This window comes from Enhydra lutris, unplaced genomic scaffold, assembly GCF_002288905.1.
Source record: "Enhydra lutris kenyoni isolate GAN:26980312 unplaced genomic scaffold, ASM228890v2 scaffoldscaffold26, whole genome shotgun sequence".
Lineage (NCBI taxonomy): Eukaryota > Metazoa > Chordata > Mammalia > Carnivora > Mustelidae > Enhydra > Enhydra lutris.
This window is the reverse complement of record NW_019154110.1, coordinates 4,541,682-4,556,932: the sequence shown is the minus strand read 5'-3', so window position 1 is coordinate 4,556,932 and position 15,251 is coordinate 4,541,682. Positions and strand designations below refer to the sequence as shown.

The window sequence follows — 15,251 nt, the reverse complement described above, 5'->3', positions numbered from 1 at the left end:
CTGGGAGAAGTCAGAAGCTAAGAGAAAAATTTCTGCCGCTTGTCCTCATGGGAGCTGTAGTCTCTCAAGGCTCGAAGTTTATAAAACTTCGGCAGGAGGCAAAGAAAACAGGATATTTATGGGAGTCCAAAAGGATCATTATGTCCACAGAAACTCTAAATACACATTTTTCCTTTCCCTTAGCCTTGGTCAGTCTCCGGAGCAGTTTCTCCCCCAGCCCACCTCCAACATCATCTGTATTTCCGCACTCTGGGCCAATCTAGCATTCCGCTCGTTCGCTTTTCCACCGCCCTATCCAATCGTAGGTGAGTTCCTGGTCAGTTCCCGGAGTGCCTTGCGGCTGTAATGGCTGCTCCCAGCCGTCGCGCGGCTACGCTGTTTTGGGCGGTGTCAGGGGTCCGGCAGTTGGGCACCAATGCCGCGAGGGAGCGGGGGGTCCGGCTCTCCTCGCTCTTTGACTGTCAGCGGAGGTGCGTGTCCTGTTTCGCGGGCGCCGCCTTCTCTGGTCCCCGCCTGTCCTCTGCCTCTCGCCGTTATGGCCAGAGCTCAGCCTTGGACCGTTTCCTTGGACTCTCTCAGCCAGACAGTTCGTTGACTTCTCACCCTCCCGGCGTGTCTATGCACAGAGGTAAAGCGCCCAGATAAGCTCATCCCGGACTGTCACCGTTTTAGCGAAAACGTGAAACTTCTGGGTCGGGGAAACTCCTCAGTCCCTGGGGATATCATCTTTGGTTCTATATTATGGAAAACGATCTTGAGGCCCCGAGAGAAAGGCGAGCCTTGGAGTATCTCACAGGAGAGAGATTCCACGTTCTAAGAATTGGGAGCCAGAGGGAACCTATGTGGTCACAATCAGAGATGCTCACAAAGAGCAGGAGATTGAAGGGACACGGGCAGGGCAGAATTGTGGCTCTCTGTCCCGAAATGGGAAGCGAACTGGATCCAATAAGTGCCCCATCTCCTTGTCAAGAGACTGAGTTACACCTAGGAAATAGCACCCTCTGTTTCTCAAGTAGCAGAGACTACACTCTGGTAGCGAGGCTGGACACAGAAACTGGTCATGGTAGTGCAGTATTATAAGAAACTAATACTTAAAAGCACTGAGAAAGCTTGCAGAGCTTTTATAACATCCTTAGTAGGGTGAGAGTGTCTGAGCTGGAGGGATTTCTGGCTTTATCTGTTCTGGCTGTGCTTTCACACATGTACACATGTACATACATTTATCAGGGACAACTACACAGTACAATTCCACACAGTAATTGAGTATTAAATGCCAGGGATTGTGTTGATAGTTTTTGCAAAATTGCCAACCATCAGAAGGTTTTAAGTAGGCATTGTTAATATTATCTCCCATTTTACAGGTGAGAAAACTAAGGAGCTTAGAGAAGTTAGAGAATTTGAGAAAATCATATAAACAAATGAATGGGCAAACTAAGTCTCAAAGCCAGGTCTCAGCTTCAACCTGGTACACTAAGCTTGTATTCCCTATTTCCTTTGTGGGCCAGTAGGACTGAGTACCTGAGAGGGGATCCATATTGCATTACCTGTCGCTTCCTTCCTGCCCCTACCCCACACACAGATGAGCAGGATCTCCTATTGGTCCATCATCCCAACATGCCTGAGAACCCCCGGGTCCTACGAGTCGTCATCCTGGGTGCCCCAAATGCAGGGAAGTCAACACTCTCCAACCAACTGCTGGGTCGGAAAGTATGCTGCATCTTTGACACCCCTTCCTACCCCGCCCCTTTCATCTGTCTCTTTTTTCTGTTTCTTCATGAATTGTCCCACAGTGATCTGGGAACTCAGTTGGGACTTCTTTGTTTTTGGCAGGTGTTCCCTGTCTCCAAGAAGGTGCACACCACTCGCTGCCAAGCTCTGGGGGTCATCACGGAGAAAGAGGCCCAGGTGGTGGGTAACTTCAGAGGAAGTCCAGCAAACTGGACAGTGGGTGAACTTAAGAGGATCTCCCTTACAGTTAGACCTGAACAAAATGTTTAGATTCACTTTTTTTTTTAAGATTTATTTATTTATTTATTTGACAGAGAGAGAGAGATCACAAGTAGGCAGAGCAGCTGGCAGAGAGAGAGGGGGAAGCAGGTTCCCCACTGAGCAGAGAGCCCTATGAGGGGCTCGATCCCAGGACCCTGAGATCATGACCTGAGCCAAAGGCAGAGGCTTAACCCACTGAGCCACCCAGGCACCCTGAGATTCACTTTTCTGAGGGAAGGGGGTCTCCTCTTTCATTAGGCCTAGTGCAGTTCTACTTTACACCCTCTGGCTTCTAGTCAGAAAGATCTATTTCCCTCTTTACTCCTTCCTAATCTTCCATATATTCAGTCATCATCTTTCTGTTAGATCCTGCCTAGAATTAAAACAAAGCTGAAGGGTAAAAATCTGAAGTCATCCTGTCCTAGAGTGGATGCAGTTTTCTGACATCAGTGGTGGCCTTTCTCTCACTTGCTAGTCCTAATCGTTCCATCTTGGGGGGTGGGCATCTCTCTTTCCTGATTTTAGATTCTACTTGACACCCCTGGCCTCATCAGCCCTGTTAAACAGAAAAGGTAATAGCTATGGAAACAGGTTTGTAGAGGGAAAGGTGTTGAGGAGAAGGTGGGGAGATTCCACCATAAGGTCTGGAAAACCCTCTTATCATACCCTATCCCTCATTAGGTGTATATCAGTCATAAGACCCTTTCTGACCTATGTTTGTCTGTCCCTCAGGCACCATCTGGAGCTTTCTTTGTTGGAAGATCCATGGAAGAGCATGGAATCTGCTGATCTGGGTTAGATTCATGATGGGAATCTGAAGCCCAATTTACATGGTCACAGTCTCTTGTTCCTGGTAGTTTGGGGGATGGGGGTTGACCCAGAGCCCATATCATGGACATTTTGGAGGGGTGGGGAGAGAGTGGTCATATATTTGTCCTGCTCCCCACCCTGCCAACTTCTAGTTGTGGTCCTTGTGGATGTCTCAGACAAGTGGACTCAGAACCAGCTCAGCCCCCAGCTGCTCCAGTGCCTGACTCAGTTCTCCCAAATCCCTAGCATCCTTGTCATGAACAAGGTGAGCACCGCCTACTTGATGAAGGGATCTACTCTCCTCTGTGGGGCCCATCTCGCTGACCACACACCCTCTGCCCATCTTCCACGCCCAGGTAGATTGCCTGAAGCAGAAGTCCATTCTTTTGGAGCTCACAGCAGCCCTTACCAAAGGTGTGGTCAATGGCAAGAAGCTCAAGATGAGGCAGGCCCTTCCCTCACAGCCTGGCACTCCTTGCCCCAGTCCAGCAGCTGAGGGCCCAAAAACACAGTCTGTGGGAGGCCCTCAGAGGATCGGCTGGCCCCACTTCCAGGAGATCTTCATGTTGTCAGCCCTAAGCCAAGAGGATGTGAAAACACTAAAGGTCAGTTAGCCTTGACCGGAGCCTGGCCTTTGATTTCTACCATGTGAAGACAAGCCTCGGGAGTTCCTCCTGGTAGTGAGAGTGAGTAGGAAAGTCTTGGTTGGGACTGAGCTGCCCACCTGTCCCTCTCTGTACCCACAGCAATACCTCCTGGCACAGGCCCGGCCAGGACCCTGGGAATTCCACAGTGGAGTCCTCACTAGCCAGACGCCTGAGGAGATCTGTGCCAACATCATCCGAGAGAAGCTCCTAGAGCACCTGCCCCAGGAGATTCCCTACAGTGTGCAGCAGGTGTGGGCACAGTGAAGGAATTTGGGGGCTCTTCACCAGGCACAGCACCCAGGACCGGACACCTGGGGCCTGAAGAACTAGGAATGTGGGTCCGTCTGACTAATCTTGATGTCTCCCTGTGCAGAGGACAGTGATGTGGGAGGAAGGGCCAAGCGGGGAGCTGGTGATCGAACAGAAGCTTCTGGTGCTCAAAGAATCTCATGTGGTAAGCCAGGTTAGGCTTGGAGAAAGGACCAGGGCATTAGGCAAGGGTTCTTCCTCCACTGCTCAGGAGCCCCGAGAGCAGGCTTATGTGTCTCTCTCTCTCTCTCTCTCTCTCTCTCTCTCTCTCTCTCTCTCTCACCCACCCCACCCTTAGAGGATCCTGATTGGTCCAAAGGGGCGCTTGATCTCCCAGATTGCACAGGAGGTGGGCCGAGATCTCATGGACATCTTCCTCTGCGATGTTCAGCTGCGGCTCTCTGTGAAGCTTCTCAGATGACCGCCCTCAGCTGCCTCTCCGATGGCATCCCAGCCCAAGCTGCTGGCAGGAGCCACTGACCAGGATGGCCCCTGCCCAGGGATGGGGACTGGTGAGAGCCATGGGCACTGCCTGATGGACTGACTGGCTGGCATGGCCTTAGTGATCCTGCTTAGCCCCTGCCTGACCACATCTGTTGGAGGAAGAAACTTAGCTCAGTTACGGGGTCGTGCCTCTGCCTGGGATTCCAGCTGCTTAGCTCTAGAAATTGGCTCTTCGGCAGGAACAATGTCACTCTGCTTCTGGCTGGCATCGAACCCAGAGTTTCTCCCTGAGTTGCCAGTTTTAGCAGAGGGCTTTTTCCTATCCCCTCAGTTCCTCTACCTTAAAGCCACGCATAAGGACTTGTGGGTCCTAAGGGAGATAGTGCCACTTGCCCCATCCCTCTCCCCAGGCTTGAATGCTAATAAAATTAAAAGACAAGCATACTGGTTCTCATCTTTATTTCTTTAGAACAGGAAAGAGAAAACCCATTCCCTCACCCCCACCCTGTTGTCTGAGCTGGAGTCTCCCTCTCTTCCAGTGATCTGCTCCAGGGTCCTGAGCTCTCTTCTTGACACGTATTCTGGGTACAGCAAGAGAACCGTTACCATTACTAAACTCAGTAATGGTAACGGTTTCCTCGCCATCCCCAAGCGTCCTGGTGGTCAGCAGGCTGTGATAGGCTGAGCGGCGAGCCTGGTGGGTTTGCAGCATCCCCTGCCCTCCTCATCTGGCTCCAGAGCTGTGGGGACCCGGACTAGTACATCATCTATACTGTAGTATCTCATTGCAAACTTACAGTATATGATGATATCCCAGCCAGGGCCCCGCAGCAGGCACAGGGAGCATGGCTTAGAGAGCACTGAGGCAGGGAGAGACACGGGCTGGGAGCAGAGCAGGACCAGTCGGTGCTGGACACGCAGCACTCCCCACTCCCTGCTCCATAGCTTCTGAGCCAACAGCTCCTTGATGGCTGTGGTCAAGGTCGGGTAAGGAAGGGGACTGGCCAGGAGAACCCTGCAGAGCTAGGGTCTGTTGAGATCTCCCTGGGGACCCAGTGTCAGAATTAAAGAAGCCAGAGATCCCATGATGAGGCGGAAGTTTCCCTCAGGTCAGACCAACAAGCAGTCAGGCCCAGGAGAGGGTACTCACCTGGCGCGGGAACTGAAGACGGGGCGGCCTTCAGGGGTGAGGACGCCCTGACCCTGCCTCTCAACTCAAGCTGCCCGCCTTTTAATCCACTGGCCCCTCCCTTGGGTGGGACACTTTCCCCGGTTCTAGAAAGCCCAACCTCTTAACCCTTTCCCTGCTGGGCTCCTTGGAACAAGGGTGACTGGTCACTCTATCTAGTAGGCCCTTTCTCCCATAGACTTTACGGACCTTTCTAAGGCTAGGGTCTACCTTTCAGTCCTGTCCCCTTGAAGTCGATCATCTGTCTGCCAGGCCTGGGAGGAGGAAGGACAGCCTCATCCCATCCTTTAGGCTTTCATTGTCGGCCATAGCCAGGTGCCGGTTGTTTCGGCCATGGCACTAGTGTGATGGCAGTGGAAATGTTAGTTGAATCCTATAAAGTAGGAAGGGTCCTGAAAGCTGGATTCCTGGGGCAAGCTCTGGCTTAAATTTCAGTTCCTGGGCCCCTGCCTATGTTTATGCAGAGCCCAAGGAGGGTAGACCTAGGCTACCTCTGCCATGCAAGCTCCCCTGGGTAGAGGGGTCCTCTGCTGGGTCAATTGAGGGCAGGGGGATTCAAGCTCTTCTGAGAGCCAGCATAAGAACAGGTAGGGGCCTGTTGAGACCTAAGCCACTTACAGTGAGAGCCTGGCAGTATTCAGTGCAAGATTCCTAGTGTAGAGACTTCTCAGAAAGCTGGCGGGGGGAGGGGTCTGTTTATTTCATTTTATTTTATTTATTTCCCCCCCAAGATTTTATTTATCTGAGAGAGAGAGTGAGAAAGAGCACCAGAGGCAAGAGGATCAGAAGGAGAAGCAGACTCCCCACTGAGCTGGGAGCCTGATGTGGGACTCATCCCGGGACTCCAGGATCATGACCTGAGCTGAAGGCAGTTTGCCCAACCAACTGAGCCACCCAGGCGCCCCTGATTTTTAAAGATGTATTTATCTGAGAGAGAGAGAGAGAGCATGTGCTTGTGATGTGGGGGTGGGCGGTGGGACTAGGGGGATGCAGGGTAGGAGGATCTAAGGAAGAGGAAAAGACTCTCAAGCAGATTCCCGGCTGAGTGCAGAGCCCAATGCAGGGCTCAACCCCACAACCCTAGGATCACACCCTGAGCTGGAACCAAGCGTTGGACACACAACCGACTGAGCCCCCCAGGCGCCCTGCAACTGTTATTTTAGACCTCACATTCTGGGAGACACATCTGCTTCTCAGCTCCCTCCCCTTCTCCATCCTAGACAATCTGGCCTGTGTGCTGGGAGGCAGTTAGACCCCAACTCAGCAGGGGCAGATGAGGCCAAGATGGGGAGTGGGAGGAGAGACCAAACCTTTTGGTTCCTGGGAGATGTTCTGCTTCCTGCTGCCACAGAATGTTGGCACATGCTCTTCCCCCTGGTTTTGGTTTTGGTATTTATTTATTTATTTATTTATTTATTTATTTATTTATTTTTTAAAGATTTTATTTATCCATTTGTCAGAGAGGCAGAGTGGCAGGCAGAGGCAGAGGGAGAAGCAGGCTCCCCACCGAGCAAGGAGCCTGATGCAGGACTTGATTTCAGAATGCTGGGGTCATGACCAGAGCCGAAGGCAGCTGCTTAACCATCTGAGCCACCCAGGCATCCTGGTTTTTGTTTTTAATCTTTTTTTTTTAAACTTTATTTTTTAAGATTTTATTTATTTAATTGACAGAGATCACAAGTAGGCAGAGAGGCAGGCAGAGAGAGAGAGGAGGAAGCAGGCTCCCCGCTGAGCAGAGAACCTGCCTGCTGAGAAATATGTCTGAGAAACCTTTCTGGCCCTCTAGCCAGGTGAGAAATTATCATATGTCTGCTCCTTGCTCACTTTCCTGTCCTGCGACCCCTCCTACCTCGCCTATTCTACTCAGAGACCTCACAAGCAGGTCAGGCTCCTTTACCAGAGTAAAGGCTTCATGCAGTGAAGCCAAGATTTACGCCACTCATTGCCTAGGCTCCTGCCTGGTCCTCACTTAGTCCTAAGACCAAAGGTGAACATGGGCAGAAACCAGGGGTCCTGAAGGTAAAATAGAGATATCTCAGCCCGCCAGAGATTCTGAGGCTGTGGCCCTGGCTGGGGTGGAGGGTGCTCTCATCAGGGTGTGGGCTGGAGTAGAGTCTGAGCCTGGGTGGGGTAGTCTGGGGACCATGATAAGCAGACTTGAGACTATCAGGGTGGTGGCCCTTCTTATCAGGAGCCTGCAGTTGGCACAGTAGGACCTGGGGACACTTCCCGCCCAGAGCTGTCTCCTGGATGGCCCCCCTTCCATCCCTTTGCCTCCTTAGAGCCCTTTGGGAAGTCATATGGAGACTCTGCCCCTTCTCCCCGGCCAGCATGGGGGTGGGGGATACAATCCATTTCCTTGGGTCTGGTCTTGCATTCTAAATTTTATTTATTTATTTGAGAGAGGAAGCACAAACAGAGGGAGCAACAGAGAAAGAGAGAGAGGGAGAAGGCAGGGCTCGATCTGAGGACCCTGGGATCATGACCCGAGCCAAAGGGAGACACTTAAATGACTGAGCCACCCAGGCGCCCATGACCTTGCATTCTAACAACTGTTGCTTCAGATCAGGAGTGCCATGGCTCTCCTGAGGCCAGTGTGGACTGGTCTGGGACCTTAACCTTCTCATGTCTAATTCCAGTCCCTGCATGGGCAGCAGCTTCGAGCCCTTGACTCTTATTTTGATCTTCTTTGGCTGAAATCCTTAAACAGTACGGTGAATGACAAAGTTAAGGAGGGTCAGATCTGCAAGAATCCTTCAAAATCATGGAATTTGAGTAATCCATTCATAGAGGAGAGGAAGCGGAGGCACAGAGAAGGGGAATGAATCACCCCCAAAGCCTCAGGGTTCTGTCCACCTCTCCACACCTAGGAACCCATGTACAGCAAGGCAGGTACTCCCAGATATACAGACACATATAGCATGTGGAACAGACACACACGTGCACCCCACACATGTGCAATGCCTGCAGATACACAGACACACAGAAATACACAGCGCACATATTAAAAAAAAAAAAAGTCAGGTAGTAAAATTGCTCTTAATTCCCTCTTCCTCACTCTTTGAAGTTCCATGGAGTTGACAGTTGTGCACAAAGATGGTGGCCAAGTCACAGGGTCACTAGTGTCCCACTCACAGTACAATCAGCAGCAAAACTCATCCTGGAACCAAGGACTAAATGAGAAGTTCTGGGAGGTTCTTGCTTTCTGTTTTGCCTTACCTACAGGGGATCCAAAGCGAGAGCCTGGTACAGTCCTAGGAGTTCAGCAGGTGTAAGAAAGCAAAGCTGAAACACGGTTCTAATCTCCATCTCTCTGTGATGGACTGGGGCTTGAGATCTAGGGGAACTATCAGAGATGACGGCTTGGTTTCATCGTGGCCAACCTGTGAAGCTTCCCCTAACCCTCCCCGACACCTGCTCCCTTGTGTCCAGGCTTTGAACCTGCTCTGTTTCCCTCATCACATGGAGAATTCATCTGATCCCTTATTTGTCCCCAGTTACCCTGGGAGCAGGCACCTTTGGAATCTTCTCTGTGGCCTCCACAGCCCTCATGGGTCTTGTCCTGCAAGGTGCTCAGAGGACACCTTTGCACTGAAAAGACGCTGCCTCTGCAGATGGTGTCCCACGAGCATGCGAGTTCCCGCCATGCACCCTCACACTCTCTGTGCCTTTCAGCCCCACGAGCGAGTGTACGTGTTGAAGATCAAACAGGCACAGTGGAGTCCTAGCCCTGGCTTCTGGGGGACTTTGCCAATGTCCGTCCATCAGTCTCCAAAAGGTGACTACATGCCAATTTTATTTGTTTGGTAAAGATTTTATTTTCAAGTAATCTCTATATCCAGTGTGGGGCTCAAATTCATGACCCTGAGGTGGCTCAGTGGGTTGGAGCCTCTCCCTTCGGCTCAGGTCATGATCCCAGGGTCCTGGGATCGAGCCCCACATCAGGCTCTCTGCTCGGTGGGGAGCTTGCTTCCCCCCTCTCTCTGCCTGCCTCTCTGCCTACTTCTCTGTCAAATAAATAAATTAAAAAAAAAAAAAAAAAAAAAAGAGTCGCCCACTCTGCTGACTGAGCCAGCCAGGCGCCCTTATGGGCCAATTTTATCGTAGAGAAATTGAGGCTCCTGGAGTAAACGCATGGCCTGCGTGAGCGAGTATATTGGGAGATGAGGCAGGACTTCAGTTCTGTTCTCCAGACCCCAGGCCCCAGGCTTTGTGCACAAGCTTGCTATGAATGAGGTGGATTTTGTGTGTGTCTCTGTGGGGACTTTTGGAGTTTTTTTTTTTTTTTTAAGATTTTATGTATGTATGTATGTATGTGTATATATTTTTAAAAAATTTTACTTATTTATTTGAGAGAGAGTGAGAGAAAGCATGAGAGGGGAGAAGGTCAGAGGGAGAGGCAGACTCCCCTTGGAGCTGGGAGCCTGATGCGGGACTCGATCCTGGGATTCCAGGATCATGACCTGTGCTGAAGGCAGTCGCTTAACCAACTGAGCCACCCGGGCACTCCTATTTATTTATTTGAGAGAGAGAGAGCTTGAGCGGGGTAAGGGGCAGAGGGAGAAGCAGACCCCTTGCTGAGCAGGGAGCCCCATGCAGGACTCAATCCCAGGACCCCAAGATCATGACCTGAGGGGAAGGCAGATGCTTAACTGACTGAGCCACCCAGACACCCCCAACTTCTTGAGTTTCAAAAGAAAGAGAATCAGACCTGAGTTTTGGCACTTACCAGTAATATGTTTCTGAGCCTGTTGTCTCATTGCTCTGAGCCATGGTCTCCCCATCTCTAAAATGGGGATGACAGGGCCGCCTGGGTGGCTCAGTGGGTTAAGCCTCTGCCTTTGGCTCAGGTCATGATCTCAGGGTCCTGGGATTGAGCCCCATGTTGGGCTCTCTGCTCGGCAGGGAGCCTGCTTCCCCCTCTCTCTCTGCTAGCCTCTCTGCCTACTTGTGATCTCTGTCAAATAAATAAAATTAAAAAAAAAATGGGGATGACAGCAATACCCACCCCACAAGACCCTGGGAAAGATTCGGTGAATGAATGTGTGTGAAGCCTCAGGATGCCCTCCTCACTCCCACTTGCTCTGATTCTCCCACCTGTCCAACCCCTTTTTGAACTTCCTTCACAGCCGCTCCAGCCAAGCAATAATCCTCCCTCTTCTGGTTCCTGCTGTTTGTGGACCAGGCCCCTATGCGGGGTTCACCAGCCCTGGACTCCCACGCCATCCTTGGCTTGAACCAGAGCCTTAGCCTGTATAGTTCCGGGTTTATGCCTTTGAGTTGCTTTTCTTCCAGACCACCTGGCCCAGGGAGGGACTCAGAGCCCGCAGGGAAAAGCACAGCTCCAGATTTGTCAGACCCTGGACTCCACTCCTCCCTGCTGGGTAGCCCCAGCGCTTGCCTACCCTTGGAGCCTTGGCTTCCTTATCAGATACATGGGCTTTAAACAGCTCCTTTTCCAGGATTGGTGTGCAGATGGAATGAGATAGTAGAGGTGGAAAGTTCTAGGTAGAGTCTGGCTCCCATATCCTAGGAGCTTCACAAATGTGGGATTTCTTCCCTCCTGGCTTTGCAGCGGCCTTTCCCTTCTGGCCCTCCCCAGTGTCTCAGGAACCATGGGCATGTGTGCTCGCTCAGACTCCTATGCCGGTGCCCATAGTAGGGCACCCCTCACACCCCTGCCCAGACACACACTGAGTCAGAAATGGAAACTTCCCAATCAACACCTCCCTAAGTCTGTTCATTCACCAGCTCCCACTTCCTAGTCTCTGGATCAGTGGGAACCCCCACGTTCGGACTTGGACCTGACCTACGGTCTGCAGGCATAGTCCTGAAGGTGGCTATCGGGTGGGAAAGGATGCCCAGGGAGCCCCAGTGTCCCTCCTCAAATCCTTCCCGCCATCAGCCAGGCCCTTACTTCCCTCCCTGCCAGGACAACCTGTCTGCCTCACAGCTGCTGTGGAAGAGATAGGCAGCCTGGATTATCAGGCCAGACAAGGCTCTTTCTGACAGTTCCCCATGGCCTCCCCGCCCCCTGCAAGGCAAAGGTTACAGGGCCCTTAACTCCCTCTGTGCCGGGCCCTCAGGCCTAGGGACTGGGAAGAACAGGGAAGGGGGTAGGCCTCTACCCCCCCATAACCAGTTCCCAAGACCAGAATCATGAGCACAAGGAAGTGGGGTACAGTATCACTTGTGTCCTCCAGGAGCCCAGTCTACACACTGGGCCCTCTCCAGCCCGTCCTGGATCCATGGCAGCCTAGGGAATGAAGGGACAACCCACCCCGGGGCAGGCCATTAAGGGCTTAGGTCAAAGGCTCTATACTCTCTACCTCTCTACTCCCCCTTCCCGAGGCTGGTTCCAGGCTCTGGGGACCCTTGGCTTCAGCAAAGATCCTGATACATCATCCCTCTCCTTCCTCCCCCCACATCATGGCTGCTTCCTCCTCTGCAGGATCCTTTAAGCCCTCCTCTACAGGATCCATTAAGCCCTTTTCTTGCCAACTGCCTTTTTCCAGGTTGCTCCTGTCATCTCCTTGGGCTAGCCGGAGTCCCAGATACTAAGGCTAACCGGGACCGAGTCCTAGTCGGTCACCACTGCAACTCCCCCAGGCTTCCCTTTCCTGAAGTCCAGCAGGAAGGCATGAAAAGAGCAGGAGCGTGGAGTCTGGGAGTCTGGCTTGAAGTCCTGGTTCAGGCTCAGACACCATGTGACTTGGGCAAGTTCCTTGAATTCCAGGCTCCGCTGTGTCCTCATTTGATAAAACAGAGGGCAGGAGCTCTTTTCACAGGGTTGACTTAGGGATTAAATGAGCTAAATATATATATATGTGTGTGTGTGTGTGTATACACATATACATGTATAATTTTAGTAATCAGCTAGAAAACAACATTAATATCTGAAAACATAGGGTGACTGCCTGGCTTAGTTGGTAGACCATGCAATTCTTGATCTCACGGTTGTAAGTTTGAGCCCCATGTTGGGTGTAGAGATCACTTAAAAATAAAAAACATAGGGGCACCTGGGTGGCTCAGTGGGTCAAAGCCTCTGCCTTCGGCTCAGGTCATGATCTCAGGGTCTTGGGATCGAGCCCCACATCGGGCTCTCTGCCAGCAGGGAGCCTGTTCCCCCTCTCTCTCTGCCTGCCTCTCTGCCTACTTGCGATCTGTCAAATAAATAAAATCTTTAAAAAAAAAAGAGATTTTTAAAAAATTACATTTCTTTTTTCTTCTGGGTATTTATTTATTTATTTATTTAAGGTAAACCCTTAAATATTAATAAATTAGGTAAATTAAGGTAAACTCCCAACGTGGGGCTTGAATTTATGACCACAAGATCAGCATTCACATGTTCCACTAACTGAGCGAGCCAGGCACCCAGGTAAATAGATATTCTCCATCCCAGGACCCTGGGATCATGACCTGAGCCGAAGGCAGATGCTTAATGACTGAGCCACCCAGGCGCCCCTTTCTACATGTTTATTATTTTACTTTTCACTTTTAGATCTACAATCCATCTGGAATTGATTCTGTGTATAATGTGAGGTTCAAGTTCAAGAAACATCCCCCCACCCCCAGGTGTTTAGTATTTTTTAGAGTTTATTTATTTGAGAGAGCCAGAGAGCAGGAGCAGGGGGAGGAGCAAAGGGAGAGGGAGAGACTTAACGACTGAGCCACCCAGGTGCCCCAAATGTCTAGTATCTTTTATTGAAAAGACTGTCCTTTCCCCACAGCTCTGCATTGCTACTTTTGTCATAAAACAAGTGTGGGTCTATTTTTGGACTCTGTTCTATTGCACTGGTCTACTATGTACCAATTTCATACTGTCTGAACGACTAAAACTTTAAGTCTTGGTATCTGATAGTTTTAATCCTTCAACTTTGCTCTTTTTCAAGTTTGTCTTGCTAATTCTTTGTACTTTGGCATTTCCCTCTAAGTTTCAAAATTAGTTTGTCAATTAAAAATCTTTTGGGGGGTGGCTCAGTGGCTCAGATGGTTAAGCATCTGCCTTCTGCTCAGGTCATGATCTTCAGGTTCAGGGATTAAGCCCCACATCAGGCTCCCCGCTCAAGGAGGGAGTCTGCTTCTCCCTCTGACTCTCCCCTCTGCTTGTGCTCTCTCTCAAATGAATAAGATCTAAAAAATAAAAACCTCTTGGGACTGGGGCACCTGGCTGGCTCAGTTGGTAGAGCATGTGACTCTTGATCTGGGGTTGTGACGTGGAGCCCCATGTTAGGTGTAGAGTTTAATTTTTTAAAAAAGATCTTTAACATATCTGGGTTTTGATGGTGTTAAATTCCTGTCTGCAAACCAGCAGACTGGAGACTCAAGAAATACAATGATCAATCCAAGTCCAAAGGGGGAAAAGACATCCATGTTCTCGCTCAAGCATTCAGGCAGGAGGATCTCCTGTTTTCTGAGCATTTGTGTTCTATTCATGTCTTCACTTGACTGAATGACATTCCCTCACATTATGGACAGCAATCTGCTTTACTCAGTCTACAGATAAATGTAAATCTTATCCAGAAACTATCTCATAGAAACCTGCAGAATAGTGTTTGACCAGATGTCTGGGCATCCTACGGCCCCATCAAGTTGACACTTAAAATTAACCATCACGTGGAATATATTTGTTACTGCTTTATGAACTCCTGTCTTCTGCTCATCATCATATCTCATATGGACAACCCCTTAGCATCCCTAAGCAGTATGTCATGATGACTATTTGACAATTGGGAAAAAAAAATAATTACAAACATCCCTTCAGAAGAATGTATTAAAGACCAAGTATAAACTTTGAAAAATAAAATAAAATAAAATAAAATAAAATAAAATAAAATAAAAAAGATCTTTAAGGGTGCATAGGTGGTTCAGTTGGTTAAGTGTCTGCCTTTGGCTCAGGTCATGATCCCAAGTCCTGGGATCGAGCCCCACATCTGGCTTCCTGCTCAGTGGGGAGCCTGCTTCTCCTTCTCCCTCTGTCTGCGGCTCCCCCTGCTTGTACTCTCTTTCTTTCTCTCTCTCTGTGAAATAAATAAATAAAATCTTTTTAAAAAAGATCTTTAAAAAACCTCTTGGGACTAATTTCACTCATGTGGCATCTAAAAACAAAACAAAGCAGAAACAGACCTATAAATACAGAGAACAAACTGGGTCGTTGTTGGAAGGGAGAGGTAGTAGGGAGAGGGGAGATGGGCAAAATGGGTGAAGGGGATTAGGAGATACAGTTTTCCCGTTCTGGAATGACTAAGTCATGGGGATGAAAGGCACAGCACAGGGAATACAGTCAATGGTACTGTAATAGTGTTGTGTGGTAACAGATGAGAGCCACACTTGGGAGCATGGCCTAATGTGTGCAGAGTTGTAGAATTACTATGCTGTACCTCAAATGCTACATTGCGTGTCAATTATACTTAAGTGAAAAAAAAAGATACACAAAATAACAAATATTGTTAAGTGTAAAAAAGAAAGGGAAAAGAAGTGAAAAAAATCTCTTGGGATTTCGGTTGGAATTGTGGAGAACTGGTATCTTTGCAATACGGAGTCTTCAAATTCATAGGCATGGCATATTGGAGACATATTTTCTCTTTTTATGTCACATCTATTGTCCTTCGCTCCGGCTAGTTCGAAATATATCCAGAATTACAGTGCTTCTCACCACCCCCACTGGTCTAAGTAGTCATCCTATTTTGGCTATAATATTGCAGTATTGGTGAGAAGCAACTGTCCTCCCTGCTCCCTCCATGGCCCTCTTCATATTTTTTTTTTAAAGATTATTTATTTGAGAGAGAGTGCGCAAGTAAGCGCGAGCAGGGGGAGGGGCAGAAGGAGAGGAAGACAAGCAGACTCCCCGCTGAGTGTGGAAC

The 15,251-nt window shown here is 49.7% G+C and overlaps 1 protein-coding gene across 4 annotated transcripts; it reads left to right on the top strand.

The window, feature by feature from the left end:
• Positions 1-341: 341 nt before the first annotated feature.
• Positions 342-4,641, top strand: LOC111151350 (Era like 12S mitochondrial rRNA chaperone 1). 4 transcript variants are annotated; one of them, XM_022509308.1, is made up of 10 exons: positions 342-628; positions 1,580-1,707; positions 1,831-1,905; positions 2,515-2,561; positions 2,722-2,783; positions 2,952-3,064; positions 3,156-3,404; positions 3,546-3,695; positions 3,820-3,900; positions 4,054-4,641. In XM_022509308.1, the coding sequence occupies exons 1-10, from the start codon at positions 346-348 to the stop codon at positions 4,174-4,176; spliced, it is 1,311 nt and encodes a 436-aa protein (XP_022365016.1). In that variant the 5' UTR covers positions 342-345; the 3' UTR covers positions 4,177-4,641. The 4 variants fall into 4 exon arrangements, with proteins under 4 accessions (XP_022365016.1, XP_022365015.1, XP_022365018.1 ...); XM_022509307.1 differs by having other exon boundaries at positions 1,831-1,908; XM_022509310.1 differs by lacking the exon at positions 3,156-3,404 and having other exon boundaries at positions 1,831-1,908; positions 4,054-4,239.
• Positions 4,642-15,251: the final 10,610 nt, after the last annotated feature.

What these genes read in the sequence shown, in the direction of transcription:
- LOC111151350 (XM_022509307.1), top strand. Translation starts at nt 346, where the DNA reads ATGGCTGCTCCCAGCCGTCGCGCGGCTACGCTGTTTTGGGCGGTGTCA. An exon ending in CGGCGTGTCTATGCACAGAG is followed by an intron (nt 629 to 1,579) that starts GTAAAGCGCCCA and finishes CCCCACACACAG; the next exon opens with ATGAGCAGGATCTCCTATTG. An exon ending in AGCCCTGTTAAACAGAAAAG is followed by an intron (nt 2,562 to 2,721) that starts GTAATAGCTATG and finishes TCTGTCCCTCAG; the next exon opens with GCACCATCTGGAGCTTTCTT.